Source organism: Heptranchias perlo, chromosome 35, assembly GCF_035084215.1.
Source record: "Heptranchias perlo isolate sHepPer1 chromosome 35, sHepPer1.hap1, whole genome shotgun sequence".
In the NCBI taxonomy this organism is placed as follows: domain Eukaryota; kingdom Metazoa; phylum Chordata; class Chondrichthyes; order Hexanchiformes; family Hexanchidae; genus Heptranchias; species Heptranchias perlo.
In genome coordinates, this window is record NC_090359.1 from 18,252,490 (window position 1) to 18,274,593 (window position 22,104).

Consider the following 22,104-nt stretch of genomic DNA (forward strand, 5'->3'; position numbering starts at 1 on the left):
ATTTATTTTGTGTCTGTAAAGGTCCAATGTGAATGCGTCTGGGGCAGTGTCAATCTAATTACGAGCAGAAATGGGCTAATGGCACAAAGCTGACCCAAACTCAGTACAGGCACGGAAGTCTTTGTGATGGAAAGGATATGGGGTTGGAAGCTCAGCTTGGCGTCAAATAGGACCACCGAGTTGCAAACAGTGGCTGGCGAGGGGGATGGAATCAGTGGCGGGAGCCAAAGACGATTGCTTCAGTCTTCCTAATGTTTAACAGGAGGAAACTGCAATGTTCCATTCCCCAGCACCAACATGACCCACATTAATGAGCACAAAATGCAGAACCTCCGCTCCCACAACAAAATCAAATCTCACTCTGAGAAGGATACTGTTGAAGTAGGGGATGATCTTCCGGGCTGAGGGAGCTTTACTCTACATCAAATTGTGTTATATGTAAGTCTGGGAGTGCTCGATGCTGACACTGGGCATTTGAAATGGACAATATTCCATTCCTCAGCACCAACATTACGCACCATAAACAGCACAAAATTCCCTCCACCCCGCCCCACCACCCAACAACAGTAAAATTTAATTTGTATGGTGAGAATTGTGTTACAGGAAAATGATGGGTGCAGGAACAAAGCAGCCTTTTGGTACTCTAAATAAAAAACCTTTTTGAGACATCAACACACTCGCTGCAGAGTTTCTGTTTAAAAAAAAACTCACCTGGGTTCACCTTCTTCACCAACATTGTCCTCCTCCTCCTCACTGCCGCTATATTCATACTCCGTCTCCTCTGTTTAAGAGAGATAACTGGTTACTATTTCCTTGCCATTATACTTGACGGCCAATGGTCAGGAGCACTACACTCATTGAAATGGGCAGCGGCTGCTGCTGAGTAACTGGCCCTTCCTCACCTTTTTCACCTCGTTTCTTCCGGGTCCTGTCAATATGGTCTTTCAGCTGGATCCGTACCTGCCTCTCAGTTGGCTGGTCTCGGATGAAGCTGTGCTTTAGCAGTTGTTCTGTAGATGGTCTCTGTGTGTAATTTTTTATCAGACAGTTCTCAATAAACTCTATAAACCTCCTTGACCTACCAAACAAAAAATGGTTAAAGCAGAATTATAAAAAAACTCACAGATTACAGACAGACATAGCTATTTTGCAATTTCTACAAAATAAATTCTACAAATACTCATGGCATACACACACCTTCGACTAAAGACATAACCACCACCGCTGCTTCACAGACCCAGATTTCACTCTAGCCTCCAGAGGGAGGATGAAGGTCCTTCCTCATCTGCAACTTACATGCTTCCCCAAATGCCACAAGTTTCAAAATCCCAGGGATGTCAGTCATTACTTTCCTCAGCTACTAGATGGCAGGCAATTAAAAGATCCCAGACCATCCATAATCCTGGCTTGGGCAAGGGAATGAAGAACAGGATTTAAGAGGCCCACTCCATGCTGGGAAGGCACCTCCTACAGTCCAGTCACACATTGGCACTGCCAACAGGTGCCCAGAAGTCTGCTGGCATGGCAGGAGCGTGCATGCTGATGAACTGTGAATAAATGCAGGTTTTGGTGCAAAGTTAGATCTATCATGTGAAATCAGCATAATTATATAAATGGCAAGGGGCCTAATTTAAATAAAAATTTACCAAATTTTAGCATCCTATATCTCCTATACGTCTATGGGAAAACTGGTTTTAAAAAATTCCTACACATTATATAAATCACTTTTTAAAAAAAAGTTTGGCAGTGTTTTTTTAAAAAAAAGTTTACTCTTTCACTCCCAATCCCTAGACCTCTATCAAAGTCAATGTGTAGCCAGCCACTAGCAAGAGTGACCCAGCAGGGTGACTGATTCCTGGCGGAGAGATTGCAAGTCTGACCCGTATAGTACAGCTGAAATCATCAATTCACCATGTGGTAAATCACCACCTGACATTTTCCCGTGAAAACTTTATTCAGGCGAGATCGCCTCCGACCCATGGTGACAGACTTGCTTTGAAGGTGGTGTTTAAATCACACCTCCTCCCTACATTCAGTCAGAGCGGGTGTCTCCCCAGCAACAGCCGGTAATCCAGCTCTGCAATGTTTCAAACCCTCAGCAGTACTCAAATAGCAAAACCAGCTTGGGAGCTAGAATGATTTATAATACTTAGTGTCATCACTGCATAATAAAATAGACCCATCCAGAAACATCTGTTATCCTTAATTTGTGTTTTTTCTTATTTAAAAAAATACTACACGTTGGTTAGGGCTGAGAAATTCAGGTTTGGCAACGACTATTTGTTTTTCTGTTCTATGCAATTCAGAAGAAAAAAAATCAGTCAAATCAGAAATTTTATGTTGGGGTTGAATGAAGAATTTAATAAAATCGAATATGAAAAAGTTTGTAATTCATAATAATGCACTTGGGTCACTTGCCCACAATATTTACAAACTTACTCAACAAATTCAGATTTATACAAATGTTAGAAATCTAGATAATTGGAATTAACAGTACCTCCTGCCCATATCACTCGAATTAAAGGTCGATCCCAAGGGAGTCCCAAACAGCATTCTAATCTTCGAATTTTAGTGCAAAAAAAAACGCTCAAGTTTTTTTTTACTAACTGGTCTCCCCACTAAATTAGCCCTCTTGGTGCCAATTTCTAGATTGGATGCTGAAGTGTGACCTTTGTTTATTCAACCTCAGCCACTACATTTCCCCGCCCCTACTGCTCCACTGATGGGAGCTGAGGCAATAAGCAGTCACATTTCGCCAGGCTTGGAAATACCACAAAGATTACAGCCCGATCAGAAGGCCGAATACCACGTGGTAATTTCAAAATTTCAACTCGAGAACTAAATTACTTCTATTGCATTCCTGGAGAGCAAGGGGAAAGACAGGTAAATTGTATTATCCTGCATTACACTTAAATCTGTTGCACTTTAATGAAAAATAACTTCTTTCTTTCAACATATTTTGACATCCTTGCCAATTTCTTCCCTCTCCCATTCACAACGACTGGCAGGAAGGCAGTCCTGCACTCAGGCCTCATACACTGCTACACTCAGTGATCAGTTAGGTGCTGCTTAAGACCAGTACAGGCCAGCGCCACAAACCAAACTTGTCTTGCTTCTGCTCTGCGTGGACACTCCACTCCTCCCCACCCCCAGACTTGGATCAAGAATTTCAATTTTATTTTTAAAAACTGCCATGTTTGACCATTCTACAGCATAACATGTAAATGTAGGAGTATACTGCAAAACGAGTCAATCGCTACATTGAGCAAGCTTTCAATACTGAGCTTGGGCAACTATAGATGGTGTATCTCCTTGGGTAGTGCCACCATCACCCCTCAAAACACTACAAACTCCTACACGAATGTTTCATGACCTGAGCTGGTCAACTCTTTTTTTAAGATTTAAAACTGATCCTCCGCTTTCTTATTCTTATAATCTTTCTCAAACATTCTCTCCTTTTCTCTCTCCTTTCAGCTCCTTGACTCTTCATCCAGTTTTTTTTCCCTGTTGTTTTATCTTAGCTGAGCTCTGTTTTACTCTTTGCACACGTACTCCAACTCGTCCTTTTCCAGAGCTTTATAAACTGTGGAACATTTCACCTCCCGTCTACCTTTCCTCCTACAATCAAGTCGCTGGAAACCCAAGTGTATATCACCTAACCACGACTAACTGACTTACTTCATGTTCTTTTCTATTCTTTTCAGCCTTGGTAGTACCTTGCCTAACGTACCTGGGCACCTCGGTTTCTCAACCAAAGACAGACTGGCACCATATGTTCAAACCAATGAGTACATCACAGGACCCATTCCCAACCACCACGTCTTGTAATCACTTACCATTTCTTAGATTTTAACCTGGGAGGGGGGTTTCTTGGAATAAGGAATAAGGCCCGCATTGGGTGCATGTCACACAGAGCTGAGGTGAAACAGAAAAGAAATAAAAAAGGAAAAAAATATAAAGAATATCACTAATTGATGCCTAAAAAAGCACTTTATATAAATCTACCAATTTACCAGCTTAATCCAGAGTAGATCCATCCTTACTTTTGGAATTATTTCGCTTTTGTTTTGATCAGCCAGGTGTCTGACATGCGTCAAAACCCAGTCAGGTTTAAGAACCTCGCATTAAAACTACTGTAGAAATCCAGTGTTTTTATTTTCCTAATATGGTGTGCACGCTCTATCACAGTAGACACACACCTCAGTTACCTTAGTTCAGAGAACGCAGGGATAGGTTGGCAAAAGCCAAGGCTTAGAGACCACCCTCCCCATCCCAAGAAGTGTGCATATAGGTAACCACTGGAGTTTACCCAGCTACAAATCGCACAAAGAGCACCAGTAACCTTCCCACTGGTTTCCCAGCCACAACCAACCAACTGACTAGGCTTGCAGGGTTCTCTGGACCGGAGTGGGAAGAATCACAGCTCCAAGTGAGAGGCCCACACTTCCAGGTTCCATCAATAAGCAGTGCTGCCTGGCCATATTAGCACACAACCTTCAGAAGTACGGAGGGAAAGCCTGTGTGACTCAAGTATCTGATCACCGATTCTGCCACAGATAGTCGTGCAGCTCCAATCTCCCATCACTAGTTGTGTCACCTTGGAGCCAACTTCACCTGCACTTAAATTATTCAGCTAAAATCCATAAATGAATAAAAACTGCAGGCATCAATAACCATTTCTTTAAAAAAAAGGCCTTTTCTTTAAAAATGGAAATTTTGATTTTATTTTGTTTTGTTTTTATCTAGGTAAAGTTTTCATTTTTGGCACCGAGTAGCCTTAGATCAGATGCAAAACAAAGGTCCTTCTGCACTGCAGTAATAATGTGCTGAACTCAAATTCAGATGAGAAAGTAGATTTTTAGAAATTCATTCTCGGGGAATGCCCTAAGCGGTTTGATACACCTGAATGGCTTGCTAAGCCACTTCAGAGGCCTGACCTTCAGAGGGCAGTTAAGAGTCAGCCACATTGGTGTGAGACTGGACTCTCATATCGGCAGACCAAGTAAGGACAGCAGGTTTTCTAAAGGACACTAGTGAACTAATTGGATTTTTTCAAAAACCCAACACCTTCATGGTCACTTTTACTGATTTATTTTAAACTGAAGTGAAATTCTCAAACTGCTGTGGTGGGATTTGAAATGGCGTTCTCTGGATTATTAGTCCATAACCACTATGCTACCGATCCCCATAGTACAGAACCAGGTTTCTGTGGCCCACACCAGCCACCAAGACTGAAATGGCCCAAGGAGAACAGACATTTGAGAGAGGAGATCGACATCCATCTGAGAAAGATCAGTGATTTAACCCGCTGCGTCACAAAGCCTTGGTAAGAAACTATCACATGACCATAACAAATATTTACATATTTCATTGTCTATCTTATTAAAAAGTTGGTATTTTTCCTTCTCAACTTTTTACTCCCCCTGTGCACTGGACTAGAACCATCCATCAGCAAGGCAGAAACCAGGGAAGTCACCATATTGGGAATTTGTACCCTGTCACTCAACGGAGCATGGCACTGGGGCACCAAGTATGGTATTCTTCAATACTGTCAACTTTCTCCCCAATGGACAATACAGTAAAACTTGAGTTTCACTTCATTACATTCTCAAGAGTTTAAATTAGAAGTATGTGTGCTCAACCTTTGTTAAACATAAAACACAAAACTATTGCCACAGAAACGGCTTTATAATATATAATAAACTACTCAAGACGTCAGGAAAGCCACTAATGACGTACATCACACATCAAATGGCGACAACATATATTAGGCACAATAACTATATTAGCATTTCCGTTGGCTCTTCAAGTGACGCAGTTGAGTTAATTGACTGCTGGCGGACTCAGAACCAAGGCTAAAAGGGTTAAATTATGAGGACAGGTTGCATAGGCTAGGCTTGTATTCCCTCAAGTATAGAAGATTAAGGAGTGATCTAATTGAGGTGTTTAAGATGATTAAAGGATAGGGTAGATAGAGAGAAACTATTTCCTCTGGTGGAGGAGCTCATAACCTTAAAATTAGAGCTCGGCCATTCAGGGGTGATGTCAGGAAGCACTTCTTCACACAAAAAAGGGAGTGAAAAATCTGGAACACTCTCTTCCAAAAAAACTGAGGCGTGGGGGTCAATTTAACATTTCAAAACCGAGATTGATAGATTTTTCTTGGGTATTAAAGGATATGGAACCAAAACGGGTAAATGGAGTTAAGATACAGATCAGCCATTATCTAACTGAATGGCTCAAGGGGCTGAATGGCTTATTCCTGTTACTACGTACATGTAAAAAAGCATTGTAGATTTGCCCGACCATGTCAATTTTACAAGTTTGGGCTTTCATTCACGAGAAAAGCAACCTGTAAAGCCAGCCAATGAAATCCAAGCTTTTCTAAACTTGTCCCTACCCTTCAATATGGACAGTGGGAGCCAGGGGAAAGAAGGAAAGTGAAAGATAATTATTTTAGTGGGGTCAAAGGTTAGAAAAGTTGAGAGTAGGTAGGAAAAAAACATTAAAGATTTAAAAGGAAATGCATGTAGGGTTGAGGGGCAGAAAAGAATGATGGTAAATAGGAACGGGGCAAGTGGAATTTCAGGTGTTTAGTTTTTTTTCTCCGTTTTGCTTCGTGTATTATTTTGGTTCTAATCGGCTTTATTGCAGTAATAAAGCTGGGCCTGATATTTGTGTGGCTTTATCATATAGTTAGTGTTATTTTTAGTCTCAATCTAGGAACAGTAAACAAACAAAACCATTTGGCCTTGGAAGATGGGGATCCCTCTCAACTTGTCTGCAGTTTAGGGGTTAAGTCGGGTTAAGTCTGTAATACATTGACTGGAGTAGAAATTTAGGACTTGCCAATCCTCTAAGGACTGGCCACACACCATTTGCTGCGCTACTGAATTTGATTGGGCAGGCCAAGAGTCTCACCAATTTCTGCACCTCCAAATTTAATTCGAGTTTAAATCAGCAGAGCAAGAGTTAATCTGCCTTTTCTCTGATTACCACAGCACGCTTCTACTTGTCAGCTCAATCCGTCACAGGGATCATTCCATCAGTTACTCAGTAATTAAAAGAATCATTAACAAAAGCTGGTCACGTTGACTAAAGTTCTCAAGTTCAGACTACCGGAAAACCAACAGTTTGAATGGCAACCTGCCCCTGCCCCAACCCTGGTTAAAGAAAGAAACTTACGTGGTGCGCCTTCCGCCATTTCAATTGCAGTAATTCCCAAAGACCAAATGTCACTCTGCAATGAAGCCAAATTAATCCAGTTACAGAAGAAATAAACTGGCTGCTCAATTTCCCAGCTATCAACGGAACAATGCTTCCCTATCAACTTGCAGTATTCATGTCACAATTGTTAAATCATTCAGGACGAACATTGCTACTAATGTATTTACTATTATAGGTAAGGATTGCATAAAAGTAGATAGCATGTTTGAGGTAATGGGGAAAGGTAGAAAGAACAAATTAAAGAAAAAATTAACAAACTTGTAATTATACAGCGCCTTTCACGACCCAAGGACGTCCCAAAGTGCTTCACAGCCAATCAAGTACTTTTGAAGTGTGGTGGCTGTTGTAATGGTGTCATCCATGGTTCAGTGGTAGCACTCTCGCCTCGGAGTCTGAAGATTGTGGGTTTATGTCCCACTCCAGAGACTTGAGCACATTGTCCAGGCCGACATTCCCAGTGCAGTACTGAGGGAATGTTGCACTGTCAGAGGTGGCGTCTTTCGGATGAGACATTAAACCGAGGCCTCGTTTGCCCTTTCAAATGGATGTAAAAGATCCCTTCTTCAAAAGTACTTTATTGGCTGTGAAGTGCTTTGAGATGCCCTGAGGTCATGAAAGGCACTATATAAATGCAAGTTCTTTCTTTTTGTTAATGAAGGCAAACACCTGATCACCCATGAGGGGGTCAGAGAACACTTGACAACAATTCCTGAACTGGCTACAGGTCTCCGTGTTTTTGTTTCCGAGGTGGCGAGGGGGGAACTGGAGGTTTCATTTATGGGGGTGAAATCAGCCAGGGGTGGCGACAAGCACGTGGCCTTTTCCTGTCCTAGACAAAAACACACGGCGAGCTTCAGAGCCAGGAGCTTTCTTGAGAAATCTGTGTACAGATTTACTCTCCAGAGCCTCCTAGTAGCCAACTTGATCAGAGAAAGGAGTATTCCAGCAAGATCGAAGAAAAATGAAAACAGTGAATGGGATATGAAGAGGGTGGGGGGAAACATGTAGAGCACAGTACTCTGTGGGCCAACTCAACATACTATGGTGTTATTTTCAGAGACTCAAAGCATCACACAATAAATGAAGTTGTAGTGGGTGTCATATGCTAAATCAAAAATAAAATAAACTGGTGACAGGCAAGGTTAAGGAGCGACAGCCTGTGACGGTGCTCTTGTATCATTAAGGTTATTAAATCATGGAATGACTTAATTTTTAAAAAAATTGTTGTTCATGATGCATTCCAAGACTCGAGAGGACCCTGCTCCAGATTTACGTTAATTGATAAAAGACTTCAGCACGATTTTGAAAATCAGAATTGTGCACAAAAACGTGGCTTAAAGCCCAACTGTGGGAGTACTGCCTGGGAGACTGGTCCAAACCCACATTCACACACACAGCAATGATTCTAGGGAATAAAACAAAAAAAAACAATTTCTCTCAAAGATTAGCAAAGCAATTAAGCAACACAAACTAAATTTTGGGAAGTGGGGGAAATGTCTTTCTCCCTTAGAAAGATTACTGCATCATTGTGCACAGACATGATGGGCCAAATGGCCTCCTCCTATGCTGTATCATTCCATGGTTGTGCTCGGAATATGAAAAACAGTTCACATTTTTTTTAAATGAAAGCACTTCATAGTAGGTCCAGCACAGGAGGAGGCCATCATGCCTGTGCCTTATTTACTGTCTTCTCCTTTTAGAGATCACCCTATATCTCTGACAATGGGCTATTCATCATTGGGTACCAAGGCTTTTTAAAAACTTGGTCATGTTGACTACTTCCCCTGAAGAACTTGCGTGACAAGAATTGCTGACGTGAACCTACGTCCTGCCACCCTGTGGCAAAGCACTTTGGGAGGGTTTCCAATTTCAAGGTACTGAGCACGATTGGCAGAGGTCACGGGGGTGTGCGCAGTTGCCGATCTTTTCAACTGGATCGTTTGGTTCAGGAGGGGAACAAGTACAGCATCCGATGTAACTTCTTGTCCAGTCCCTTGCATCCTTTTTCACATACCCTATAATCGTAGGTGGCATCCGGGTTTTCGTCACATGCTATCACTTCAGGTGCCATCCAATATGGGGTGCCAATGAACGTATTCCTTCTTCCAACAGTCCGGTCAAGCTGAGCACTCACGCCAAAATCAACTACAAGGGAAAGGGAAATCGCTACCATTCAGAAATTTTGAAAGAAGCAACTCTAAAAATAATTGAAAAAATAAGTTTGATCCATTTCAAGAAAGACCTCACCCTTAGTCCTTTTGGTTACAAAATTAGTCACTTTTACATTCTTTTGGTTTCCCTTCTTTTTAAAAAAAAACGTGAGCTCATAATACATAGAAGTTATAACACACAAACAGATCATTCGGCCCGACCAGTCCATGTTGGCATTTACCTTCCATGTGGGCAAATAGTTCAAATCTACCCTGTTCTTAAATCCCTTCAACCCTTTTTCCTTCATCCATTTATCCAATCTAATCTTGAATATTGACATAGGTTCGGCATCAACCACTACCTTTGGAAGTGAATTCTACAGACTCAACTCTCATGAGAAGAAGTTTCTCCTGCCCTTTGTTCCAATTCTCTTACATTTAATCTTGTATCTATGGCCCCTCTTTCTTGACCCCTCTACAAATGGAAACAGTCTGCTCCTATCTACTCTGTCCCATCCTTTCATAATTTTGAGCACTTCTGTTATATTGCTGTGTAATCTGCATTGTTCTAATGCAGTTCAAGGTGTTCTTGGCATTTGTATTTCCTCACACCAGGCAGCATCTGAGAGAATTTTTTTTTTATTCATTCATGGGATGTGGGCATCGCTGGCGAGGCCAGCATTGATTGCCCATCCCTAATTCCGTTGAAAAGGTGGTGGTGAGCCGCCTTCTTGAACCGCTGCAGTCCATGTAGTGAAGGTTCTCCCACAGTGCTGTTAGGAAGGGAGTTCCAGGATTTTGACCCAGCGACGATGAATGAATGGCAATATATTTCCAAGTCAGGATGGTCTGTGACTTGGAGGGGATCGTGCAGGTGGTGTTGTTCCCATGTGCCTGCTGCTCTTGTCCTTCTAGGTGGTAGAGGTCATGGGTTTGGGAGGTGCTGTCGAAGAAGCCTTGGCAAGTTGCTGCAGTGCATCCTGTGGAAGGTACACACTGCAGCCATGGTGCGCCAGTGGTGAAGGGAGTGAATGTTTAGGTTGGTGGATGGGGTGCCAATCAAGCTTTGTCCTGGATGGTGTCGAGCTTCTTGAGTGTTGTTGGAGCTGCACTCATCCAGGCAAATGGAGAGTATTCCATCACACTCCTGACTTGTGCCTTGCAGATGGTGAAAAGGCTTTGGGAAGTCAGGAGGTGAGTCACTCGCGGCAGAATACCCCGCCTCTGACCTGCTCCTGCAGCCACAGTATTTATGTGGCTGGTCCAGTTAAGTTTCTGGTCAATGGTGACCCCCAGGATGTTGATGGTGGGGGATTCGGCGATGGTAATGTCGTTGAATGTCATGGGGAGGTGGTTAGACTCTCTCTTGTTGGAGATGGTCATTGCCTGGCACTTGTCTGGCGCAAATGTTACTTGCCACTTATCAGCCCAAGCCTGGATGTTGTCCAAGTCTTGCTGCACGCGTGCACGGACTGCTTCATTATCTGAGGGGTTGCGAGTGGAACTGAACACTGTGCAACCACCAGCGAATATCCCCTATTCTGACCTTATGATGGAGGGAAGGTCATTGATGAAGCAGCTGAAGATGGTTGGGCCCAGGACACTGCCCTGAGGAACTCCTGCAACAATGCGCTGGGGCTGAGATGATTGGCCTCCAACAACCACTACCATCTTCCTTTGTGCTAGGTATGACTCCAGCCACTGGAGAGTTTTCCCCCCGATTCCCATTGACTTCAATTTTACGAGGGCTCCTTGGTGCCACACTCGGTCAAATGCTGCCTTGATGTCAAGGGCAGTCACTCTCATCTCATCTCTGGAATTCAGCTTTTTTGTCCATGTTTGGACCAAGGCTGTAATGAGGTCTGGAGCCGAGTGTCCTGGCGGAACCCAAACTGAACATCGGTGAGCAGGTTATTGGTGAGTAAGAGCCGCTTGATAGCACTGTCGACGACACCTTCCATCACTTTGCTGATGATTGAGAGTAGGCTGATGGGACGGTAATCGGCCGGATTGGATTTGTCCTGCTTTTTGTGGACAGGACATACCTGGGCAATTTTCCACATTGTCGGGTAGATGCCAGTATTGCAGCTGTACTGGAACAGCTTGGCTAGAGGCGTGGCTAGTTCTGGAGCACAAGTCTTCAGCACTACAGCCGGGATGTTGTCGGGGCCCACAGCCTTTGCTGTATCCAGTGCACTCAGCCGTTTCTTGATATCACGTGGAGTGAATCGAATTGGCTGAAGACTGGCTTCTGTGATGGTGGGGATATCGGGAGGAGGCAGAGATGGATTGTCCACTCGGCACTTCTGGCTGAAGATGGTTGCAAACGTTTCAGCCTTGTCTTTTGCACTCACGTGCTGGACTCCGCCATCATTGAGGACGGGGATGTTTATAGAGCCTCCTCCCCCCGTTAGTTGTTTAATTGTCCACCACCATTCACGACCGGATGTGGCAGGACTGCAGAGCTTTGATCTGATCCGTTGGTTGTGGAATCGCTTAGCCCTGTCTATAGCATGTTGCTTCCGTTGTTTAGCATGCAAGTAGTCCTGAGTTGTAGCTTCACCAGGTTGGCACCTCATTTTCAGGTACGCCTGGTGCTGCTTCTGGCATGCTCTTCTACATTCCTCATTGAACCAGGGTTGATCTCCTGGCTTGTTGGTAATGGTAGAGTGAGGAATATGCTGGGCAATGAGGTTACAGATTGTGCTGGAATACAATTCTGCTGCTGCTGATGGCCCACAGCGCCTTGTGGATGCCCAGTTTTGAGTTGCTAGATCTGTTCTGAATCTATCCCATTTAGCATGGTGATAGTGCCACACAACACGTTGGATGGTGTCCTCAGTGAGAAGACGGGACTTCGTCTCCACGAGGACTGTGCGGTGGTCACTCCTACCAATACTGTCATGGACAGATGCATCTGCGACAGGTAGATTGGTGAGGACCAAGTCAAGTAGGTTTTTCCCTCGTGTTGGTTCACTCACCACCTGCCGCAGGCCCAGTCTGGCAGCTATGTCCTTCGGGACTCGGCCAGCTCGGACAGTAGCGGTGCTATCGAGCTGCTCTTGGTGATGGACATTGAAGTCCCCCACACAGGGTACATTCTGTGCCCTTGCTACCCTCAGTGCTTCCCCCAAGTGGTGCTCAATATGGAGGAGGACTGATTCATCAGCTGAGGGAGGATGGTAGGTGGTAATCAGCAGGAGGTTTCCTTGTCCATGTTTGACCTGATGCCATGAGATTTCATGGGGTCCAGAGTCAATAGCAGGGCCACTCCCTCCTGACTGTATATCACTGTACCGCCACCTCTGGTCAGTTTGTCCTGCTGGTGGAACAGGGCATACCCAGGGATGGCGATGGAAGAGTCTGGGACGTTGGCTGAAAGGTATAATTCTGGGAGTATGGCTATGTCAGGCTGTTGCTTGACGAGTCTGTGGGACAGCTCTCCCAATTTTGGCACAAGTCCCCAGATGTTCGTGTGGAGGGCTTTGCAGTGTTGACTGGGCTTGGTTTGCCTCCGGCGCCTAGTGGTCCGATGCTGGGTGGTCCATCCGGTTTTATTATGCTTATGTCTTTTTTTAAGCGAGATTTTACAACCGAGTGGCTTGCTAGGCCAGTTCAGAGGGCAATTAAGAATCAAACACATTGCTGTGGGTCTGGAGTCACATGTCGGCCAGACCGGGTAAGGACGGCAGGTTTCTTTCTCTTAAGGACATTTGTGAACCAGATGGGTTTTTACGACAATCCGGTAGTTTCATGGCCACCATTACTGATACTAGTTTTTTTTTTAATTCCAGATTTTTTATTTAATTAATTGAATTTAAATTCCCCAGCTGCCGTGGCGGGATTTGAATTCATGACACCGGATTATTAGTCCAGGCCTCTGGATTACTAGTCCAGTAACATAACCACTATGCTACCGTATCCCAGGGGTAGTGAGAATCCAGGGGTAGTGAGTGTGAAGGGATACTGAGCCCAAGAGAGCTGAATTAAAATGGCTGCAGCACATCGCAAATCCAGCTGGTTGCTCCTCCCTCTGCAGTGGGAGGCATGATTATTCGACTATCCTTCAGTCACTATACCACAGAGCAATCTGCAAAACTGGATCAGACTGCAGGTGGGTGGAAACTTGTGGCTGCTGTATGCTTCACCAACTCACAGTGAAAATGGCAATGACAGCAGGAGTGCTGCTTTGCATCAGGTGATTATATGGAGATTGGCAAATAACTGGGAATGATTTCAAAGCAGTAATTTAATCAAGAGGTTCAGACACACAGCAGGTCCAGCAACACCCTGATTTCAAATTTCCCATCCTTGTTTTCAAATCACTCCTTGGCCTCGCCCTTTCTTATCTCTCTAACCTCCTCCAGCCCTACAACCCTCCAAGGTCTCTGCGTGCCTCCGATTCTGGCCTCTTGCGCATCCGCGATTTTCATCGCTCCATCATTGGTTGCCATATTGTCAGCTGCCTAGACCCTAAGGTCTGCAATTCTCTCCCTATACCTCTCTCTCCCCTCCTTAAGGTGCTTCTTAAAACCTATGACCAAGCTTTTGGTCACCTGTCCTAGTATCTCCTTATGTGTCTCAATGTCAAACTTTGTATGAGAATCGCTCCTGTGAAGCGCCTTGGGATGTTTGATGGCGTGAAAGACACTACATAAATGCAAGTTGTTGTTGTGATGTAGCAGATATATTACATAAATATATTACAGGATGTTCACATTGAATTTTTTTTTCTTTATACCAGTTGATCTCACATTCTGTTCACAAATAAAAGTACAAAAAAAAATGTTCCCATTACTGGTTCTGCTTGTTTGCCACTCTATCTCATTCCATCTCCCACTGTCTGCCCTCTTAACCTTTCTCTTCATCTCTGCATGGCTTTTACACACTTGACAGTGTTACGTCCATTTGACCCAGACTCTTTTCCTCCCCCGCTTTCTATAAGAAAAATAGGCAGAAGCTCCCTTTTAAATCAATCTATTTGACCTTGCTGCGATCAGGTTAACATTGCTATGGCAACTGCTGCGAAGGTTTTTCGGTGAACACACACACACATATACATGCAAGTCATCAGTCTCAACTCATGACTTGAGCATGGTTTCTCTTAAATCCCACAGACCAATTATCTCACTTAACAGCACTCAAAATTCTCCCCTCACCAATTTCCCCCCTGAAGGCTCCTACTTTTGATGGAGTGCTATTTCATGTGTGCCTTGCCTAAAATTGTACTTAATCTTTGTGTGGCAAAATGAAGGGAGCACAACTGCAATATCATTGTACAGGTACCACCAGTAGAATATGCCATGCCTTTAAAAGAGAAATTAGCAGATTTTTTTTAAATTTAGGAAAGTAGAGAGCAGAGTGTTACAAGTCATGCCCAGTCATCAATCTTCCATGTCCTTTGAAAGCGTTATGTTTCCTATATGTCCTAACTAGCATGCACATACTAAACATGCTACAAATTTTGCTCTTGTACAAGGAGATTTCTGCATTGAATATTTCCCCAATAGGCCAAGTTTCCCAGGACCTTACCAAGTTTGACTTCAGCATTTTCCGTCAGTAAAACATTCTGACCCTTGATGTCTCTGTGAATAACTTTATGTGCATGAAGATGCGTTAAGCCCTGTAGGGAAAGCAAAGAGAAATCAAAAATGCTGATCATGAACACTACTAAACACATTTAATATAAATTCACTCCATTAGATGGAAGGAAAAATGGCAAGAGGCAGTATAAACTAAATGGTACAATTTTAACAGGGATGCAGGAACAGAGACACCTGGGGGTTCATATGTACAAATCTTTGAAGGTGGCAGGACAAGTTGATGATGCTTCTAAAAAAGCATACGGGATCCTTGGCTTTATTAACAGAGGCATAGAGTATAAAAGAAGGAAGTTATGCTAAATCTTTACAAATCACTGGTTAGACCTCTGCTAGAATAGTGTCCCCAATTCTGGGCACCACACTTTAGGAAGGATGTCAAGGCCTTAGAGAGGGTGCAGAGGAGATTTACTGGAATGGTGCCAGGGATGAGGGGTTTCAGTTATGTGGAGAAGCTGGGATTGTTTTCCTTACAGCAGAAAAGGTTAAAGGAAGGTTTAATTGAGGCATTCAAAATGATGAGGAGTTTTGACACAGTAGAGAGGGAGAAACTGTTTCCTCTGGCAGGAGGGTCAGTAACCAGAGAACACATATTTAAAATAATTGGCAAAAAGCCTGGGGGAGATGAGGAATTTTTTTTTTAAAGCAGCAAGTTATGATGATCTGGAATACATTGCCTGAAAGGGTGGTAGAAGCAGATTCAGTCATAACTTTCAAAAGGGAATTGGATCTCTACTTACAAAGGAAAAATTTGCAGGGCTATGGGGAGAGCTGGGGAGTGGGATTAATTGGGTGCATTTTCAGAGAGCCGGCACAGGCATGATGGGCTGAATGGCCTCCTTCTGTGCTTTAAGATTCTGATAGTTCCATGGCCCTATACATTTAATCCCTTGAACACCAAGTCCTTTTGTAACTTAAAAAGTGATTTTCTGTGTGTAATCCAATCAGATATTTAGGGATGAGCCGAATATAGTTACCAGTAATGATGCCTATCTGTGAAAAGTGAGAGTCTGGTTCGTATCTAGAGCTGGAACTCAGGAGACATTGCAAAACACTGGCGCAGTATTTCAAACAAATTTCTGCATTCTGCTACACATCCAAAAGTACATTGAACTCTTAATTTTCCTTCCTTATCTTTCCTGGCTTTTGGTCGGAACTTGGACTGGCAATGTCGATCGATGTTGCTAAACAAATTTGCCCACTTGGGCTCACGTACCTAAAAATCCTCCACAAATGTAATAACTGTCTTAAGGTCTTGGGATAAATTTAAGAGATCACCACATCTGAAATCTGGCATTAGCCCAAAAGCAAAGACTCAGTGCAATATCGAGGAGGAAGAGGCAGTGGTAGCAGTGAGAACCCATGAAATTCAACTATAATGGAAATTAGGATAATATTGAGAAAGAATTGGGTGGGTCTCTCTCTCTCTCTCTTTCAGCCCCAGGCACAAACTTCATGATACCTAACTTCTGCAGCGAGTTGTAAATTAGGATGAAAGAAATTCAAGTTATTTTAACAAACATGTAACCTTTCCTCATGCACCATTTTCCTTACACTAATTTTAATTTGGTATAAGTGGCACAAGTAGGGCAATAGTCTGGAAAGCATTACAAAGGAAACAACTTAAGGTTGATAATACCAAACCTCAAGAGGAGCTCACCTCATTTCTCAGCATCTGAAATTTTGACACTATCTTTGATAAAGACCCCAGCTAGCATTATTCTAAATGGGTGAAGTTCACGAGGGAGGGCTTGTTCAGGTTTGAATGAGTTTTGTTGAGTTAAAGGCAAGAGCCAAAGTCACATTGGACAGGATGAGTTGCTCAAGGGTCGAGTGTGCCAAAGTGGAAAAACTCGAGCCAAGAGCTTCCTAATACTATGCTCACACAATCATGCAGCCAATTTCAGGAGAAAGGCTGTTCTCGATTCCTTCAAATCAGATTTCTTAAATGATGCTGTTAGGAATATAGGAACAGGAGTGCGCCATTTCGCCCCACGAGCTGGTTCCATCATTCAATTAGATCACGTCTGATCTGTACTTCAACTCCATCCACCCGCCTTGGTTCCGTAACCCTTACCTAACAAAAATCAATCCATCTCAGTTTTAAAATTTTTAAATTGACCCCCAGCCTCAACAGCTTTTTGGGGGAAAGTGTGTTCCAGATTTCCACTACCCTTTGTGTGAAGAAGTGCTTCCTGACATCACCCGAGCAGCCGAGCTCTAATTTAAGGTTATGCCCATTTGTTCTGGAATCCCCCCACCAGAGGAAATGGTTTCTCTCCAGCTACTCTATCATATCCTTCAATTATCCTAAACACCCCAATCACATCAAATCTTAATCTTCCATACTCAAGGGAATATAAGGCTAGACTATGCAACCTTATCTCATAATTTAACACTTTTAGGCCCGGTAACATTCTAGTGAATCTGCACTGCATCCCCTCCAAGGCCAATATATTCTTCTTGAGCTGCGGTGCCCAGAACTGAACGCAATACTCTGAATGGGATCTAACCAAAACTTCATATAACTAACATAACTTGCACCCCTTTGAGATAAAGGCCAATATTCCATTAGCTTTTTTAATTGTAGCCATTATTCCAGGCCAAGCCACTGAATATATTTAAGAAGGAGCTAGATCGATTTCTAGACACAAAAGGCATCAAGGGGAATGGGGAGAGAGCGGGAATATGAAATTGAGATAGAGGATCAGCCATGATCATATTGAATGGCGGAGCAAGCTCGAAGGGCCGAATGGCTGACTCCTGCTCCTATTTTCTATGTTTCTATTAGCTGAGGCAGAGAATATAAGAGCAGGGAGGTTATGCTAGAACTGTATAAAACATCAGTTAGGCCACAGCTTGAGTTCTGCGTACAGTTCTGGTCACCACATTACAGGAAAGATGTGAGTGCACTAGAAAGGGTACAAAGGAAATTTACGAGGATGTTGCCAGGGCTGGAGAATTTTAGCTATGAGAAAAAAAATTGGATAGGCTGGGGTTGTTTTCTTTGGACAAAGAAGGCTATGGGGAGATATAATTGAGATGTATAAAATTATGAAGGGACTAGATACAGTGGGCAGGGAGGACCTATTTCCCTTAGCAGAGGGGTCAGTGATCAGGGGCATAGATTTAAAGTGATTGGTAGAAGGATTAGATGGGAGCTGAGGAGAAATGTTTTCACCCAGAGGGTGGTGGGGGTCTGGAACTCACTGCCTGAAAGGGTGGTGGAGGCAGAAACCCTCAACAAATTTAAAAAGTACTTGGATGAACACTTGAAGTGCTGAAACCTACAGAACTGCAGATCAAGTGCTGGAAAGTGGGATTAAACTGGATAGCTTTTCTTCGGCCAGCACGGACATGATGGGCCGAATGGCCTCCTTCTGCTCCGTAACTTTCTATGATTCTATGTTTTGCACCTGTCCACTAGCTATGGTGATGTCTGTACTTGGACCCCTAAATATCTCTGCTCCTTCACAATTCCTATCTTCTCACCATTTAGAAAATACTCTGATCTTGGGTTGTTATTGGGTACAAAGTGAATGACCTCACATTTCCCCATATTGAACCCCATCTGCCACAATTTTGCTCACTCACAATCTATCAATGTCCCTCTACAACTTTCGTTTCCTGTCTACTCAAATTACCTTGCCACCTAACTTGGTGTCATCAGCAAACTAGGATATATGGCTCTTCTTTCCTTCAACCAAGTCATTTATAAATATAGTGAAAAGCTAAGACCCCAGTACAGATCCCTGGGTGACACCACTAGTCACATCCTGCCAATATGAGTACACACCCAATATCTCTCTCCTACCTCCTAACCAATTCCCTACCCATGTCAATAGGTTCCCTTCAATTCCATGCACTCTTAGTTTTGTTAAGTCTCCTTAGGTGGAACCTAAGCAAATGCTTCTGGAAGGCAAGAGACACTCCCTTATCTACCACGTTAGTTACCTCCTCAAAAAATTCAACTAGGTTCATTAGGCATGACTTACCCTTTACAAATCCATGCCGGCTTTCTCTGATCGGTTCATATTCATCCAAGTGCTCAGTCACTCTGTTCCCAATAACAGATTCTAGTCACTTCCCCACAACAGACGTTCGATTAATAGGCTTACAATTTCCTAATTTATCTCTCCTACCCTTCTTAAATAATGGAGTGACATAAGCAATTTTCCAATCCAAGGAGACAATTCCTGAATCAAGAGAGTTTTGGAAGACCATGATTAAAGCATCTACACACCTACTTCTTTTTAATACTTTGAGGTCAGCTGTTATGCACCCCAAGGGAAACTCAGATTGAACTTTCAAATCTTCAAAAATAGCTTTTGTTTGAAGAGGAAGATGTTCTCTGCAATGAATTCTGATGAAAAGAAACAAAAAGCATTGTAGGTTCAGAAAATGGTAATTACCCGTAGTATCTCTCTACAGATGTAGGCAATCCATTCTTCTTTCAGTGCATTTCCTTTGGTGTTTTTGACCAGGTCTGTGACAGATCCAGCTCCACAGAATTCCATAACCAGCTAAGAAGTAGAACAGAGAAACAATCTGAATAAAAGCATAAATTCTACTTCTCCATTTCTCACAAGTGAATTTTAAATTATGGGTCATCAACACAGACAGAAAACTGCAGAAACTTGAGATATAATACACGATGGATACAGAGATGGGTACATTACAACCAGTGGTACTTTGTTCAGGCTAACCTTTTGTCACTTTGACATAATTAAAGGAAGACAAAAAAAGGGGAAAGGTGGCACTAGATATTTCTTGTACTTTCATGAAACTATGCAGCCGATGCTGATCGTGAGCAAATCCAATGAATCATAGCCAGTTCAAAACATTGGCCAAGGGCAGTGCAGGGAGACCAGGAGAAAGAGAACTTTTTTTTTACGTCGCAACCTCAAAAAAATAAATTTCAAACATGATTGGATTCTGATTCCCATTGCATCCCATCAGTTATATAGTGCAGTTTCAAACAGGTATATATTTATATATGGCATATAACACAGGTAGCTACTTCAGAGCTGTACAAACTGCCACCTGTGCACCGTGCTCTGATCGGGGAAAGTTTACTCGTGCACAAACACAAACTTCCACTCATTGGAACCCGAATGCAGGTGAAAGTTTTACTGTTAGCGAAGGGTCACAAGTTCAAAAACGAGGTGGCCGCCTAAGAATTTTTTTTTTACATTTTGCGTTGCGCTGCTTGTAATTATACTACAGTTGATGGCAAGCTGAAATGTCAGACTACCTCCTCCAGGTGACCCCACACCACTTCTATTAAACCAAACCATGCTGAGATTGCACAGAATTACATACATGGAATTTACAGCTCAGAAACAGGCCATTCGGCCCAACTGGTCTATGCCAGTGATTTTTTTTCCTCAACACACGCATCAGGTAAGGTAGCATAGTGGTTATGTTGCTGGACTAGTAATCCAGACGCCAGGACTATTATTCTGGAGTTATGAGCTCAAATCCCGCCACGGCAGCTGGGGAATTTAAATTCAATTGATTAAATAAAAATCTGGAATTAAAAAGAAACTAGTATCAGTAATGGTGGCCATGAAACTACCGGATTGTTGTAAAAACCCATCTGGTTCACCAATGCCCTTTAGGGAAGGAAACCTGCCGTCCTTACCCGGTCTGGCCTATATGTGACTCCAGACCCACAGCAGTGGTAGATTCTTAATCGCCCTCTGAAATGGCCTAGCAAGCCACTCAGTTGTTCAAGAAGATGGCTCACTATCACCTTCTCAAGGGCAATTAGGGATGGGCAATAAATGCTGGCCCTGCCAGTGACGCCCATATCCCATGAACGAATAAAAAAAAAAAAAAATCGAGCCTCTTCCCACCCTACTTCATCTCACCCTATCAGCATATCCTTCTATTCCTTTCTCCCTCATGTACTTATCGAGCTGCCCCTTAAATGCATCCATGCTATTCACCTCAACTACTCCTTGTGGTCGCAAGTTCCACATTCAAACCACTCTCTGGGTAAAGAAGTTTCTCCTGAATTAGTGACTATCTTATATTTGTGTCTCTCAGTTTTGGACTCCCCACCAGTGGAAACATCTTCTCTATGTCTACCCTATCAGGCTCCTTCATAATTTTGAAGACCTCTATTAAGTCACTTCTCTTCTAGAGAAAACAGCCCCAGCCTGTTCAGTCTTTCCTGATATCTACTGCCGTTACAATGCAGCTTCTTTATAATATCAGATGTATGTTCTTTCTAGGGAGAAAAAGAAAAACGGGGACTGCTGTAAGTCTGCAGCATTGAAACAGAAGCTGTTAGAAATGCACAGTAGATCAGTCAATATCTGAAAGAGGAAAGACAGACTACCATTTCAGGTAGCAATCTTTCATCAGTGAAGGCAACATGGAACCAACAGATTTTCCTTTCACAGCGCTGGTTAGGTGGGGAGAAAGCAGAAAGAATGCACAACCTTGTCAATCGCAAACGCAATCAATGCCAATTTTGCACGAGCCGCACCAGCAATATAGTAATTAGGTTGATGAGCTCTGAAAAGAAAGCACTTGCAAATTCTGCTACAGGTTACTTTTTAATGTTGGGTTTGCTATCAATTAAGCTATCGTGCCGTGTAGTTTGAGGATCAGACCATATTATTTTCACAAAGATACGCATTTAACCCCAGGAATCACAAATGACATTTGACTTCTCACCCAGAGTTGGTCATCATGGCCTGGGGGACTCTTTTTGATGAAGGCACCATAGTACGTTGCGATATTTCTATGGTGCGAGTACTTCTTCAGCATGTTAATTTCCTGCTTTATCTCTTCCTCTTCATCCTGGATTTTAAAAAAAATACAAGAACTTCATACTTTGCTTATAAAACTGGCCATTGGCACTTTAATAATATTCTCATATGCAGATTTTCCCAAATTAAATGCTCAAAGGTGTCGGAGCTTGTCTTTGAGGGCCACACAGACAGTTTAAATCCATATTCACCATTTTTTATATCTCAAGTTGCTGATACCAACAATTCTTGGTATTCCGATTTAGGATTTATTCACCAATAACGCAAAAGCATGATGAACAACTCTTTCCAGATATCAAAATTCAAACTGGCCCAAACCAGTGAATAAGAAACAAAAGCACAAAT

At 42.9% G+C, this 22,104-nt stretch overlaps 1 protein-coding gene across 2 annotated transcripts in view; it reads right to left on the minus strand.

Annotated features, from left to right (window-relative positions):
- The window catches only part of LOC137302379 (misshapen-like kinase 1), a 202,284-nt gene that overhangs the window by 77,696 nt on the left and 102,484 nt on the right, over positions 1-22,104 (minus strand). For both annotated transcript variants that reach the window (XM_067972004.1, XM_067972003.1), the window contains exons 4-11: positions 21,665-21,790; positions 19,390-19,500; positions 14,910-15,000; positions 9,242-9,372; positions 7,186-7,240; positions 3,837-3,915; positions 903-1,078; positions 712-781 (exon numbers count right to left, since the gene is read on the minus strand). In XM_067972004.1, the coding sequence (XP_067828105.1) occupies positions 712-781; positions 903-1,078; positions 3,837-3,915; positions 7,186-7,240; positions 9,242-9,372; positions 14,910-15,000; positions 19,390-19,500; positions 21,665-21,790 (839 nt within the window). The remainder of the gene's footprint in view (positions 1-711; positions 782-902; positions 1,079-3,836; positions 3,916-7,185; positions 7,241-9,241; positions 9,373-14,909; positions 15,001-19,389; positions 19,501-21,664; positions 21,791-22,104) is intronic.